The following is a 13956-nucleotide window of genomic DNA, read 5'->3' as shown; positions in this document are numbered from 1 at the left end:
CTCCTATATTGTTTAAACTCCCTTCTTCCTTTTAAACACATCTTACCATACAATGTGTATGTTTGTATTGCTTGACTTATCTCATGAACCTTGGATAAAGTTACACAAAGGCTGTTTAACCCCTGCATGTGGAAGCAATATATCCACCAAGATCTATGCAAATATGCAGATAATTGTACTTTATCAAACTCCACGTACAGAACGGACAACAACAGCAAAGGACAAGGATTATATATTACCTGTTTGCTGTCCAGGTCTGGTTGAAGATTGAAGTATCGCTGAAAGAGTTGCATAAAATGAGGGACTGGACTCGTGGAGATTTGTGAGTGTATTCTGCAAACTTCTGAGCGAGGAATCCCCCCAGAGAGGCACCAAACAGATGTACCTGTAGTAGACACCACAATGCATATCAGACCGCACAAACATTTATTATATCCATTAGCATACTTGACAAGTACAACAGCAGCGTTCGAGCTGATCGCTAAATAATGCTTGCCCAGTGGGCTAACAAATTCAATGGATGTCTGCATTCTCTCTGCCCTGTGCCAATGTTGAGCATTATTAACAATTCAGATTTATGTGCAAAATGGAGAAACCAATGGTGCTTGCTTTAAGGACAAATAATGCAATAATACCATCAATCCACTGTTTAAAGATACTTTACCACTTTTTTAAAAATACCAAAATGTAATTAATATTGAAAGGATAGTATAGATATGCAAATGATAAATAAGCAATGCATTCTATAAGAGAGAGTTTTTAGAGACCAACATGAAATTACATTAAAGAACACTAGTCCTTAAGTCTAATCTAAATGTATCTATATGCATGCGCACGCACACACAAACTATGCTATCACTTGAGGTATAGTGGTTCTGTTAAAAATAAATTATAACCGCAGTAGATACACCTCTACATTAAAGAAACAATCCAAAACCCTAAATCAATTTAGCTTGTCCCCCATTTGTCTTATTTTATTATTAAAAATAAATACTTTATTTTTAAAAAGCATGTATCACATCTCACGGCTATATAGTTGCCTTACTCACATGCTTGGAGTGCTCCCTGAGAGCAGAAGTGAGAGTTTCTCATAGATGGCAATCTATATGAGAAGCAATGCAGTCAGATTGGTCACATGCACTGCAATTGCTGCTGAGTCTAAATGCTGCTCTATGAGTCAGTAGATCATCACTAGTGTGTGTATTTATCTTGAACATTGGAGTGTCCCTTTAAACTGAATTTGACAGCTAGCAGAACATTTTTCTTCTTTAAAAAATAAAAAAATAAAAACAGACACGAAGAGTGCTTGTTAATGGGTTTAAAATCTGGCAGATCGGGGGGCGGGGCCAGGCTGCCGAGCTGAGCGGTCGCAGTAAGGATCAGCTCCTGCACAACATGGCTCATTAAGCTGATAAACAGCGATTTTGGTGGCAATAAGGGACCGAAAACCACGACCCTCGATGTACAAGGGCTACCGGAGCTGGGGAGAGGCTTGCTCCCGGAGTTTTAGTCCCCCGGAGGAGGGACTCCCGCGGCACCATGCGGGATCCCACCTGGCAGTGAGTGGAGTGGACGGCCGCCGCTCCACTATCCTGCCCAATGGGGCCCGACAAGCGTATGGAACCTCGGCAGACCCGGTCCTGATCTCCCCCCCCTCCCCCCCCCCTCGGGGGTGATCCCGGTCCATGCCACACAGCCACACCCAGAGGCATTACCAAACCACCATGCAGGCCGCGGCCTGAGGCTAAGATGGCGGAGGCCAAGCGTGTAAGACCCGAACTGCAGAGATCAAAGCAAACCGCAGACACCTGCTGCCTCAATGCGCAGGGCAACAAGCAACAAACGATGCATGCTAACAAGCAACACCCAAGTCCGGAGATGCACCGGACACACGGCGCCAGTATCCTAACACACATCGCCCACGTGGATGGGGCTGCAGAGGAGACCGCTCATCACTCATCTGAGCTCGGTGCTCAACAGGAGGAACCCCTCCATAGCCAGCCATACCCCCAGGGAGAAAACCGATCCGAGATCCGGCGGAACCTTGGGCCCACGATCCTGTTGATGGGATCAATAGCAAACAGGCACAAGCACGTACTAAAGCCTTGGGCCAAAGATGGGCAGCTCTTGGAAGCAGTATCATCACGACATCGGGACCGCGGCGAACTGGAGCGGATCTGCATCCCAGCAAAAAAACGAGACCAAGGGATGGTAACGGACTCGCTAGCTGTTGCCCTACAAACTTAACGACACGCACCTAGGACTTGAGCCAAATACCCTGACAGATACCAGCAGAAACACTCCTGTATGAGGTTTTCCCACAAGTAACTAAAACATGCTAAACTGCTAGAATAACCGAATATCCACTCAATACAAGTTAGATGGTATGCTTTTAGGCTTGTAATGGGTCTATTTTACTACACTCCGCTTGCCTACTAAAACACCTTAATTGTAAAATTGGGGCAATTGCTCTGCATGTTATGGTGTAACTGTCAATTATGTCTTTTCTCCACCTACCCTGCCGTTGACCCTAAGTAATGTTTGTTTATACCCCAGGTCACCCATGTTTAGAGTGAAAAGCGATGTTCTTAGGCAATATAGGCTAGTTTCAGCAATGTCGTCTATTATATAATGCTTGATAGCCTAAACTCTCACAACATATCGTATCTAGGCATTACTTTGTACCAAGCCTATAGTGTAACTAACTACTGTTATCCCACACAACGAGCTACCACACCATACCTACACTAGTATGGATGACCTAGCAGTTCTAAGCAACCAGCATTATTATTTCATTTTATTTTATTTAATCATACTCTTACGCCATAGCCAAGTCCTCGCCTGTATTTAAGTAATCTGCAACTGAATAACCGCCTGACGTAACCTTACTATTCTTAACATAAAATGAGGCTAGCAATCCTTTAGAGATGATATGCACTGCATTGTATTACTCCCGACCTGTATGAAACTTTATTGCCTCCCTTCTTACATTCTGTACCCACAAATTTTTATGCCTCAATAAAAAAGAGATTTACAAAAAAAAAAAAATCTGGTAGATCAAGTGGGTGAAGAAGCAGATTGGTTTTTTTTTTAGCCAAACATCAATTTACATCTATTTAGGATTTTTAGAGAGTTACAGTTAAAAGTGCCATTAAAGATTTAGTAAAGTACATGAAAAAAATTAAGTAGTTTGTGTGAGCAGCGGAAAACAAACTTGATTGAATTGTCTGAAAGTTTCGTGTGTGTGTGTGTGTGTGGTAAAATAATTGCACAGATTGCATGCAGCTTGACATGCAAAGCATACACACACAAAACAAAGAAACAAACAACAGACAGCATTTTCTTTGCAACTTGTAATAATCCTAATCAAATGCCTTGGCGGTGACTTGTTGAAAGACAACTAGTGTGCAGAGATCAGAGAGATCTGGATGGAAAAAAATCAGACATGAGAACAGAACAGAACAGGGCTGGTGGATAATGACATAGCACATGACGAGCAGTGCACTCCTTAAATAGACAAGAGGTTTTCTCCTTTCCCAAAGCTGTGTTATCTTTTCTAAACGATACAGGGATAGTGTGTTCTGAGTAGCATTAACTCATTAATCCGGCTTTAAGACATCACCAGTTCCCTGAACTAACAAGCTCTCAGTGGGAAAATGTACTCCATAAAAAGGGCCTTCCTAAACTAGAGCCTTAGACACTGCTGTACCCATAACAACCAATGCAGACATAGTGGCTTTTCGACATTTCTTTCATAGATTTAAATTACAATATAGTAATTAAAATAATGTAATCATTTAAACACACACAAACTAAAATAGGTTCACTGCCCCTTTAACAACGCAAGATTTGCTCACCTTATCCAAGTGTAGGTCGTCCAGAAGCTTGCGGAACCCATCACAAAACTCTAGGAGGTCCCAGTAAATCGGATACTGTAACTGAAACAAATGATTAACAATTAATCATGATTTAGGAGACCATATAGGGAATATTACATATTTTAGATATAGATCATCCAACATGAACCAGTCTATCCAGAAGGCAGGTAATAAACAAGCTGTATGTCCATTAGAGCATTTTGGCAAGGTCCCCAATGAAATCATACATTTTAGATAAAAAGAAAACCTTAGTAAATACGTGGTCTACTAAAACTGGGGAGACTAAACCCAACCACATAGAGGCATGAACTATCTAGTGAAACCTGCCACATCCCCACTTTTTATTTTAGCATTCTATCAGAATAATAATATTTTCCCCAGTTTTTGATGATCTAGGGCAAGGACAACAAAGGAACTAATTTTCTTGACTGAAGGCTGAAAAATAAGAAGCTGATCCTATCCAGAATAGAATCTGTGATCCTAAAATTTAAACAGGTTATGTAGTTCATGCATTGATTAATGAGCCATTCCATCTTACCTAGTTGGATTAGAAAAGTACCAAAGCAGACAGCTGGTCAGTAAATCTTTACACTCTCCTCCAGTACATTCCACCTTAATCTTTTAGGAGTTAAAGAACACTCCACACAAAGAACTTCAGCTTGCTGAACTGCTTTATGTGTCTGCAGCCTGTTACAATTTAGAAAAGTGCTGATTGAAACCGGAAATGTGCTCTTTTATAATTGGGGGCAGAAACACTGACAGCCAGGGAGCTTTCTGTCCCCTTCTGATAGCTCTCCCCTTCTCAATGAGCTGTATTACATCTCTTTGTAAAGCGCTGGACAGTCATGATTGCACGCACGCACGCACGCACGCATGCATATGTGGCTCCACTAAAGCCTCCAACTGATGTTTTCTTTCAGTCGGCACTGGGGGAAAAAGGTCTCTTGTCTGCAATCTCTTGTGTGCAAATGAAGCAGGTGAGAACTGTAGTTTATGTAAGCGATTTTTAAAAATACCACCAGTGGGGGAAAAAAAAAAAAAAATCATTAATAAATGTAAGGATGTTTTCATTGTGGGATATATCTACTAAATAGTGGTTCAGACATTTGAGGGGAGCAATGTAGTGTTCAATTATTTACATATTCATACAAATTTGTTACATTAGATATATTTTATAGGAAATTCATTTTGCAACATAAGATCTTGCTCCAACCCATCTGTAAATACTCACACACACACAAAAATAAAAATACAAATATTAAAAACAGAAAATGTTAGAACAGAGTGCAACCCTCTACATTATTCTCCAGTAAACATTTCAAAAGTGGGGAGGACATACTGAGAAAATGCCACTCAGAGACATGACTGTTTCTCTTTAAAGATGCACCTCTTTGGTATCTTTGGTATGTGCTCACATACGATCACATGACTTGCAACTAGTCACTGAACAATACTTGAATTCATTAAGTCCTTTGTTTATAGCTTAATGTGACGAAGTGCCCTTCGCCACTTGGTCCTGGAGAGGTCTGCTTGCCAGCCTCCTCCCCTGTGACTATGACTCTGATGTATTTGGCTTTAAAGCCCCCATTCTACCTTCAGACAGACTATTTATGTAGGTTGCTTTATTTCTCTTATGTTTTAGTCACCCTGTACCCATTATAGGTGCAGGGTGTGTGTAATGTAATTGTTTATAGGGTGTGTGTGTACTGTGAAATGTATTGCCTGCTCTCCTGTACTGCTGAGGTTTGCTACCAACTAGGTGGATTTGGCTATGGAGCTTGTTTAGTGCCCTCTGTTGGTAGCAACAGCAATATGCACTACCTGAATAGCAAGACTGGTTCATTTGCATATTCGGGTAGATTTGCATATTGCTAATTATGCAGGCACATGAGATATTTTCTGTTAAATATTGTCTCCCCCATGCCATTGTGTTATAATAAGTCAATGTATGTTGCCTGCTATGATTTGACTGTTTGTAATTTTATTGCGTTTTCACAGCAATGTTAACGTAATTACCATATGGGCTAGTCCCAAGTAAAATAACGTTTTAGACAGTTCTTCTTGATCCCTCAAAATGTAGTCTTGTCACATTATTGGAGGGAGCTATTATAATCACACTGGGGATTGCTATGCTCTCCATACTCCCCTGAGCTTCAATCACTTAGCTCTTTTAAGAGCTATTCCTGTTACACTCTCTTTGGAGGAGAGGTCTTCCCCACACAGTCCTGTATGCTGGAGTTTCATACAGGGTGGAAGGAAGAGGTCTTTCCCACACGATCCTGGAGGACAGAAGCTGATCCAGGGTGGAAGGAAGACAGCGGCCGTTGCGGAGTCTGCGGTGCTTGTGGTCCTCGGCGCAAGCTAGGAAGCATCCATTAACAGAAGGTTCCGTTACACTTAATATGTAAGGAAAAGGTTTAGCCTTCTTTCGTGCTTCCTTTTTTAAATTTACATTCCTTCAAATTTAAAAAAAAAAAAAAGGCTTAGATAACTATGGTTTTCACAGAAGACCAATTCCTCTTATATTCGAGTTGGTCATTTGTTAGTCTATGGCTTTCCTTTGTATAACAAATAATAGGAGTGGACACCATTTTTTCAACTGTGTAGGAATATCATCTCCAACAGGATAAATGAAAATTTTATCAAATAGTACGGCAATCCTTAAATGGAATCAGCAGCGCTGGTAAATTCTAGGTCCACAAAACATATACAAAAGATGATAGGAAATCACTGTGAATAGCATACGCATGCTGCGGATCAGAAAACCTAGCATAGTGCACACAAGAAATACATGTCTATTAAAGATAGAGGAGGGGATAAATGTTATAAACAATATTAAAGAGTTACTCCAACCACCATGGCCACTTCCGTGATCTGAGGTGGTCATGGTGATAGGACAAGTCTGGATATACAGAGATATACTGGTAATCGCTTTTGTGCCCAAGGCTAGTTGCAGCCCTGGCACACGTGACTTACCAGGCTGCTTACCATCTACTTATGCAAACATGATAATCAGTCATCAGTGCACACAACATACTGGTGAAAGATGTAATCAGCTTCTCCTTTGTAGGCAACACACCTGCCCGCTTGCTTCCCTCGCCCTCCAATGGCAGATTTTTTTGTTTTCTTTAAATTGGCGAGGTTAAGACATTTTAGCCTTACCCTCGCCAGCTCAGAGAATGCACGTGCCAAGACGGCAAAAAGGTCCAATCAAATGCTTTGTTATGAGAAGCATTTTATTAGATGGTGAAAGGCCCTTGGGGGTGTCAGACAGGTGTGAAGATCAGCACCAAGAGTTTCTCTCTGTGCTGGATTACAGGTAAGCTTACTTGTCTTTTTTTGCACTTTTAAAAGGCTGGGATCTAGCGAGTAATGCTCAATAGGGCGCATATATATATATTAAAAGGGATAAAGTAACCATTTAAGACTCTTTTTCTATTATACTATTCAAACATTTGATGAGGATGATATTCTCTTTAACAGAATTTCCATTTGCTTGCTATGCTGATGGAAGGCACAGCTGACTATTACAGGTTTACCAATAGAAAGTTGCCAAAACAGTTTACTGGGGCAAATATTAATTACCACATAATAGCACTAATGCCTAACCCACTAATTACCACCACCTCAAGTGTCAGGACAGAAATGGGAGTATGTAACACTTAATGATCCTCTTGTAGGGGTGGAAGGGCAAAGGCATCAAGATTTCTGACGCTGCATCCAGCTATACCTGCATGTCTTTCGATTGGGTTACACATTATAAATAGATGCCACAACAGCTAAATTTGTAGCATCAAAAAGGTGTGTTGTGAAAGAAAGAATCCATAGAGGTAAGTATCTTGATAAAGTATGGGAGGGGAAGAGAGAATAACTGTTCTACTTTGTATGTATAATAGGAGGTAAGAGCACGTAATTGACAAGTATTAGCAGAAGAGTCACAGGACTTCATTTTTACATTTTGAAAGTGGAGCTGTTTTGGTTCCTTACTCACAGTGATAACTCTGTAACCCCATGCAGTCAATGCCAGTATTTGGTGGAAGAACACGTCAGCTGTGCCACTCACTGGGGGCAGAAATATAATTGGACAACGTACTGTACGAGGGCCAGCATCATACAGAGACCACACTTTGGTATCATCATCATCAACAATGATCTGAGGAAGAAAACAAAGAACATGGACATCAATCAATACAACCTTTACTAGCAGATGACGTTGTAAAGGCAAAACCTTATGTTTATTTAAACAAAACTTAAGCCCTACGCTCAAACTCCTACTACTCCTGGGTGGAAGCAATGAATATAGTGCACATCAGTCCCAATACATAGAACATGAACCAATAAAAATTTAAAGTGTTAGCTCACCTGCCACATCAAGTCAAACTTACCTAAGATGTTTGCCTTGACTTGGAAGGTGAGCTTACAAGTTAATGGCCACTAGAGTGATACTAAAACCCTCCAGTTATTTTAATGTGCATAGGGATTTGGGATGGTGCACACTTAACCTTTTTTATTTATGTTTACATATTTTTGCATTTGATCACAGTACAGATCATCGTGTCAATGGTTCCCAAACCTCAGGCCCTGCTAGAGATACAGCAAATAATGTTTATTCCTGGTCAGACTTCAACACGGAGGTACAGCTGATACCACTATAGTGAGCAATGGTTCCACCTCTGGATTACCCACTAAACATAGGGTGCTACTCTGCAAGTCATAGAATTTGACTGGCTGCTGGTATCACATATTATTTGAACTCTGATTTATTTATTTTTAAATCCGTAACAGTCACAGAGTTTGAAAACTGTATTTGCATTCTGGAAGAACCAAATGATTGTTTGCTGACTCTGTACATAACCTCCTTCCAACTTTTATATATCAGTAAACCAAAAAAAAAAAAGTAATGGCTGTGAAGCTGGATGCTATTGAAAAGCAGCAGTCAATGAAAGAACAACAAGCTTGCTAATGGAGTGTTTCCTTAAACTTATGTTAAATGTATTTCGCAAAAGACATCACCAAGCAACAGGTCCACTTGAAATAACAGTGGCTAACCAACCAAATGTACTAAATATAGAATAAATGGAAGGAATGCAGTAACCATCTAAAAGTGGAGTTAAATTGTGCATACCTTCTTTAAAGGAACAGTGCTTCGGAACCAATTATAATCCGGAGAGATCTTGATGGCACCCATGCTTCAAGCAGAAAGTAATGCAGATCTGTTGGTGAGAGAGAAAGCATGTGATATGTGAAACCCGGGGGGTAGAAAGAGGATGTTAAGCACACGCAGTGATTAATCTTAAGACACCTCCCTCTTTATTTACATAGTCAATCAGCAATATTAATTTAACAAACAGTAATACAAACTGCAAGCATTTCTAAACCGTCAAAATACAATCCAAATATTCTACAATTGTATTAACCCTGTGAGAGACCATATGGAAACATTTTTCTTGAAGACTTATTTTAGCAGCTCGGTTACAAAAAATTTGTATAAAACAATATATGACATGGCTTTACATTTTACTGTAACCAAACTGCAGTAACAAAAAAATAAATTATTTACAATTAGAGAGTGCCAACCTATGTTATATCGCTTTACATTGCTCTCCTATTTCTTATTTTCTCAGGCTATGCCACCTGGCAAGGCTCCCTGAAACCAGAGAAGGACTCTACTTTGCGAATCGTCTTTGGTCCCCATTTCTTGTTTTCACAAGCTTGGTTTCACTTTGTTTAAAAAAAAAAAAAGAAGCTTCAAGCTGCTTTTCTGGTAATGATATAAAACAGAATTATGGCACTTGTCTGTGAACCCAACTGGGAGTGTCTCAAAGAACAAACAGTGGGCCAAGGAGCTTGCACTCCACGGCAACAGGATTTTATATATTCAACTATTTTAGCAATTCCAAACAAAGGTAAAAAGCCGTGGAGGGACAAAAAATATATACAAATTAATTATGTTCAATAATACAATAAGATCGGAGGCAGAGCCAAGCTACCAAAACGAACGGTCGCAAGCCACTGCAGCTCCGGATACAAAGCAAAAAAAAAAAAAATTTTCACGGGCACTAACCGGCAATACCGAGCACCCACTCAGTGCACCCGTATATTTAACCACCATGGGAAGTAAGACAAAAAAATCCGGGGGCGTGGCCGGACCGCAGACTAAGATGGACGTGTAGTCTGTGAGCTCCGCAGCATCCGAGCACAATCTACCCACTATCAGCAGCATCGAGCCCCCAAAACCAGCTAAATTACCCCTAACATGTCAGGGGCGCAGTCCGGAGCTAAACCGCAGCGAAGAAAAAAAGGTGAGCAGAAAGAAGCCGCGGTCTCAGTAGCCGATATGCTTACCTCTCCACGAGGCTCACAGGCCGCACAAGATGGCCGCCGGATCAGCCCTCAACACTCACCGGCAGCCACACCGGGCCCGGACTCACACAACCCCATTCAGCCAGACATAGCCAGCGTCCTGAACAAACTGACAGAAGTCAGACATTACCTGGCAGGGGAGATCTCCAAGAGCACACAAGCGCTGACGGCAGAGATACACGCTCTAGGCACCAGAACCGCAACACTGGAGGCCAGAGCTGACGCTGCTGCACAAGCCCACAATCAAATAGTGGCCCACTCACAAGCCGCTGAAAAGAGAATTACCGACCTGGAGTTGGAAATAGAAGATCTGGCAAATCGTTCCCGCCGGAATAACGTTAGGCTGAGAGGTGTACCGGAGGAACAAAACGAAGGCCCCCTAACACCAAAGATGGAGCTCTTCTCCCACCAATTACTACCCGACATCCCCAAAGATAAATGGGCGATTGACAGGGCGCACAGGGCACTGCGCGCCCGAAGAGCAGAGGGGATGCCGCCAAGGGACATTATCATCAAGTTCCACTATTACTCCTCAAAAGAAGCGGTCATGCAATACACACGCCAAAACACCCTGCAATACCAGGGTGCAACCATCACTGCATACCAGGACTTATCACCGACGACATTACAGAGAAGAAAAGCATGGAAACCACTGACGGCGCTACTACAACAACACACAATAAAATACACGTGGGGCCATCCCTTCAAGCTGGTGGCATTCAAAGAGGGAGCCACTCACACCCTCTTGCCAGGATACGACCCAAAGCGCTTTCTTCGCAGCCTACGCATCGAACCCCCACCGACCCTCAACCTGCAAACGAACCAGATGCCAGAACTCTCAACGCTCCAAAGTGACTGACTAAGTCGCTAACAGACATAACGGACACGATAACTCTACAACTGGGGACACTGAGACCAATCTGGTACAGGCCGCAACAACGTATCGCAGCTAAGTACCGCTCATTTTTCCCAAAAGGGAAGGACTTAAAGATTGGGGGGGGGGGGGGGATCCTACTCCCAAAGCCCATCACCCCATGACCTAACACCCCAAAGTGAGAAAAAAGAAAAAAAAAACCCAAAAAAAAGTATGTACAATTTGTTTAAAAAAAAAAAAAAAAAAGGGGGGGATGAAAATGTATGTGCAAATGTAAATGTAACAGGTAATGAGTGGGGGACACACAGACACCAGAGAGCCACTCCCTACTCCGACCTACAAAATGGAGGGCACTATAGGCCATTTGGCATGTGGGACACACGCTCACTCACTACGAGCAAAGGTTACAAGGCACTCCCCAGGGAAGAGCAAATAGAGAGAAGGGAATGTCTTGTCGCCACAACTACTACTACCCGGTTGGTAGCGGGACTGCACGATAGGGGGCAAAACACACACACCACACAATAGAAGGATGATGTTAGGAGCAAATAGGGGGGGAGAGGGCCACAGGGTGCAACTACCAGAGGGGGGGACAAACAACCGAACACGGGGCTCACGACACCAAGGCTCGAAAGATGCGAGGAGCATCCACACCTTCCCGGGTATTAACAGAAACACCCGAGAGATAGGTGCGCGCTCACCAGTTACTCTGGCGACTTGTAAGACCAGAGAAAATGTACAACTGTATATATGCAAATCTGTTTATTGTTATGTACTTAATTATTATGTTAACGTTTTATTTGTTTTGAATGATGTCACAAAGTCACAGGTTGTTACGAAACACACGGAAGAGACTGACCTTTTACAACACCCACCCCACCCATCACTAGATCACTGGGGACTATACCCATACGATTCGCATATCAGACGACTGACGCCATGACTCTGAACATACTGACAATTAATGCCAAGGGCTTAAACACACCCAACAAACGCAGGACCCTACACAGAGACATTAAGGCTAAACAAGCGGATATCGCTCTAATACAAGAAACCCATTTACCCAGGTCGGCACGCGTACACCTAAAAAATCATATTTATAACACAGTCCACGAAGCGAGGGCTCTGAGGAAAAAAGCAGGAGTGGCCATCCTGATACACAAACGATGCCCGTTTAACCTGACCAAAGCACATATAGATCCAGAGGGCAGATATTTAGCTCTCACCGGCACCATACACTCCACGAGGATACATATAGTAAATATATACGCCCCCAACACTCCTGAGACAGGATACTGGGATTCATTGAAAACACTATTAACGCACCTCACAGGTGGCATCTTAGTGATGGGGGGGACTTCAACGCGGTCCCCTGCCCGGCAATAGACAGGAGTAGCAAACCAGGAACGACTCGCGCGCAGGGGGGGGGGGGAGACAAGACAAATTGCTAAACGCTTTTCTTACACACACAGGGCTATTAGACGCCTGGCGCATACAACATCCACACACAAAAGACTACACATACTACTCAGCACCACACAACACATATTCAAGGATAGACAACATATACTTAAACGGGGCTGGCATGTCCAAATTGAGCCAAACAGAAATACATAGCATCACATGGTCAGACCACGGAGCAGTAACAGCGACCCTGACTAAAATACAGCACCACAGTAGCTGGACATGGAAATTAAACACATCACTCCTACAAGACGAAGCCATACTCAATGACACCAAAAAAGCTATATCAGACTACTTTACCACTAATGAGGGGGAGGATATAGGCCCAACACCACTATGGGCAGCACACAAGGCAGTCTTGAGAGGACACTTCATTACAATTGCAACCCATAAAAAGAAAACCAAAACGAAGCAACTCTTCGAGCTGCAGACTAAATTACGGAAAGCGGAAACTAGACATAAACAGGACCCCACCGCAGATAACTTCCAATCACTACAAGACCTTAGACATGCCCTGAAAGAACTGTCCATAGGCGAGATCACCAAAGCCCTTACGTGGTCTAAACGCTTTTTCTATGAAAAAGCGGGCAAAATGGACACACTATTGGCCAGGACCCTGAAACCCAGGCCCGGATTTCGACCAATCACGACCATAAAAACACATACCAACACTATAGCCAGCACACCTGAAGATATCAATAGGGAGTTCACTAACTACTTCAGTCACTTATATAACCACTCCCCCCACAACGACAGCGAACACCACCAACACTTGAAAAACATAGAGACCTTCCTTAACCACTCGGATCTGCCCACAGTAACAGAGGGAGAAGCCGACCTCTTAAACGAACCGATCGCGCCAGAGGAAATCGCAGCAGCGATCTCAATACTCAAAGGCAACAAAGCCCCAGGCCCTGACGGCTATGATATCCAATACTACAAAGCATTTAAAACAGAACTGATCCCACAACTGACCAAACTATATAATCATTTTATGACCGGAGGAACCCCAGACCGAGACATGGCCACAGCAAACATAGTACTGCTGCCAAAACCCAACAAAGACACCACTCAGACCGCTAACTATAGACCAATCTCCCTAATCAACACGGATTTAAAGATATTCGCAAAAATTCTAGCGACAAGACTAACTTCACTACTGCCTAAACTAATACACTCAGACCAAGTGGGTTTTATCCCGGGCAGACAGTTATACGAAAATACCCGCAGAGGGGTAGACTTACTATGGCACATGGGACAGACCAATTCCCCATCACTGGCCCTGTCACTGGACGCAGAGAAGGCCTTTGACAGGGTACAGTGGCCCTTTATGTTCCGACTCATGGAAAAGCAGGGATTCCCAGAAAAATACATAAC

General features: G+C 42.7%; 1 protein-coding gene across 1 annotated transcript in view; it reads right to left on the bottom strand.

Moving 5' to 3' along the window:
- Positions 1 to 13956, bottom strand: part of SPG21 (SPG21 abhydrolase domain containing, maspardin) — a 62730-nt gene that overhangs the window by 33438 nt on the left and 15336 nt on the right. Inside the window, exons 2-5 of the mRNA XM_063448809.1 lie at positions 9004 to 9091; positions 7870 to 8031; positions 3858 to 3938; positions 240 to 385 (exon numbers count right to left, since the gene is read on the bottom strand). Coding sequence (XP_063304879.1) covers positions 240 to 385; positions 3858 to 3938; positions 7870 to 8031; positions 9004 to 9066 — 452 coding nt within the window. The 5' untranslated portion in view covers positions 9067 to 9091. The remainder of the gene's footprint in view (positions 1 to 239; positions 386 to 3857; positions 3939 to 7869; positions 8032 to 9003; positions 9092 to 13956) is intronic.

Source organism: Pelobates fuscus, chromosome 3, assembly GCF_036172605.1.
Source record: "Pelobates fuscus isolate aPelFus1 chromosome 3, aPelFus1.pri, whole genome shotgun sequence".
Classification (NCBI taxonomy): Eukaryota; Metazoa; Chordata; class Amphibia; order Anura; family Pelobatidae; genus Pelobates; species Pelobates fuscus.
This window is presented reverse-complemented; position numbering and strand designations above follow the sequence as displayed.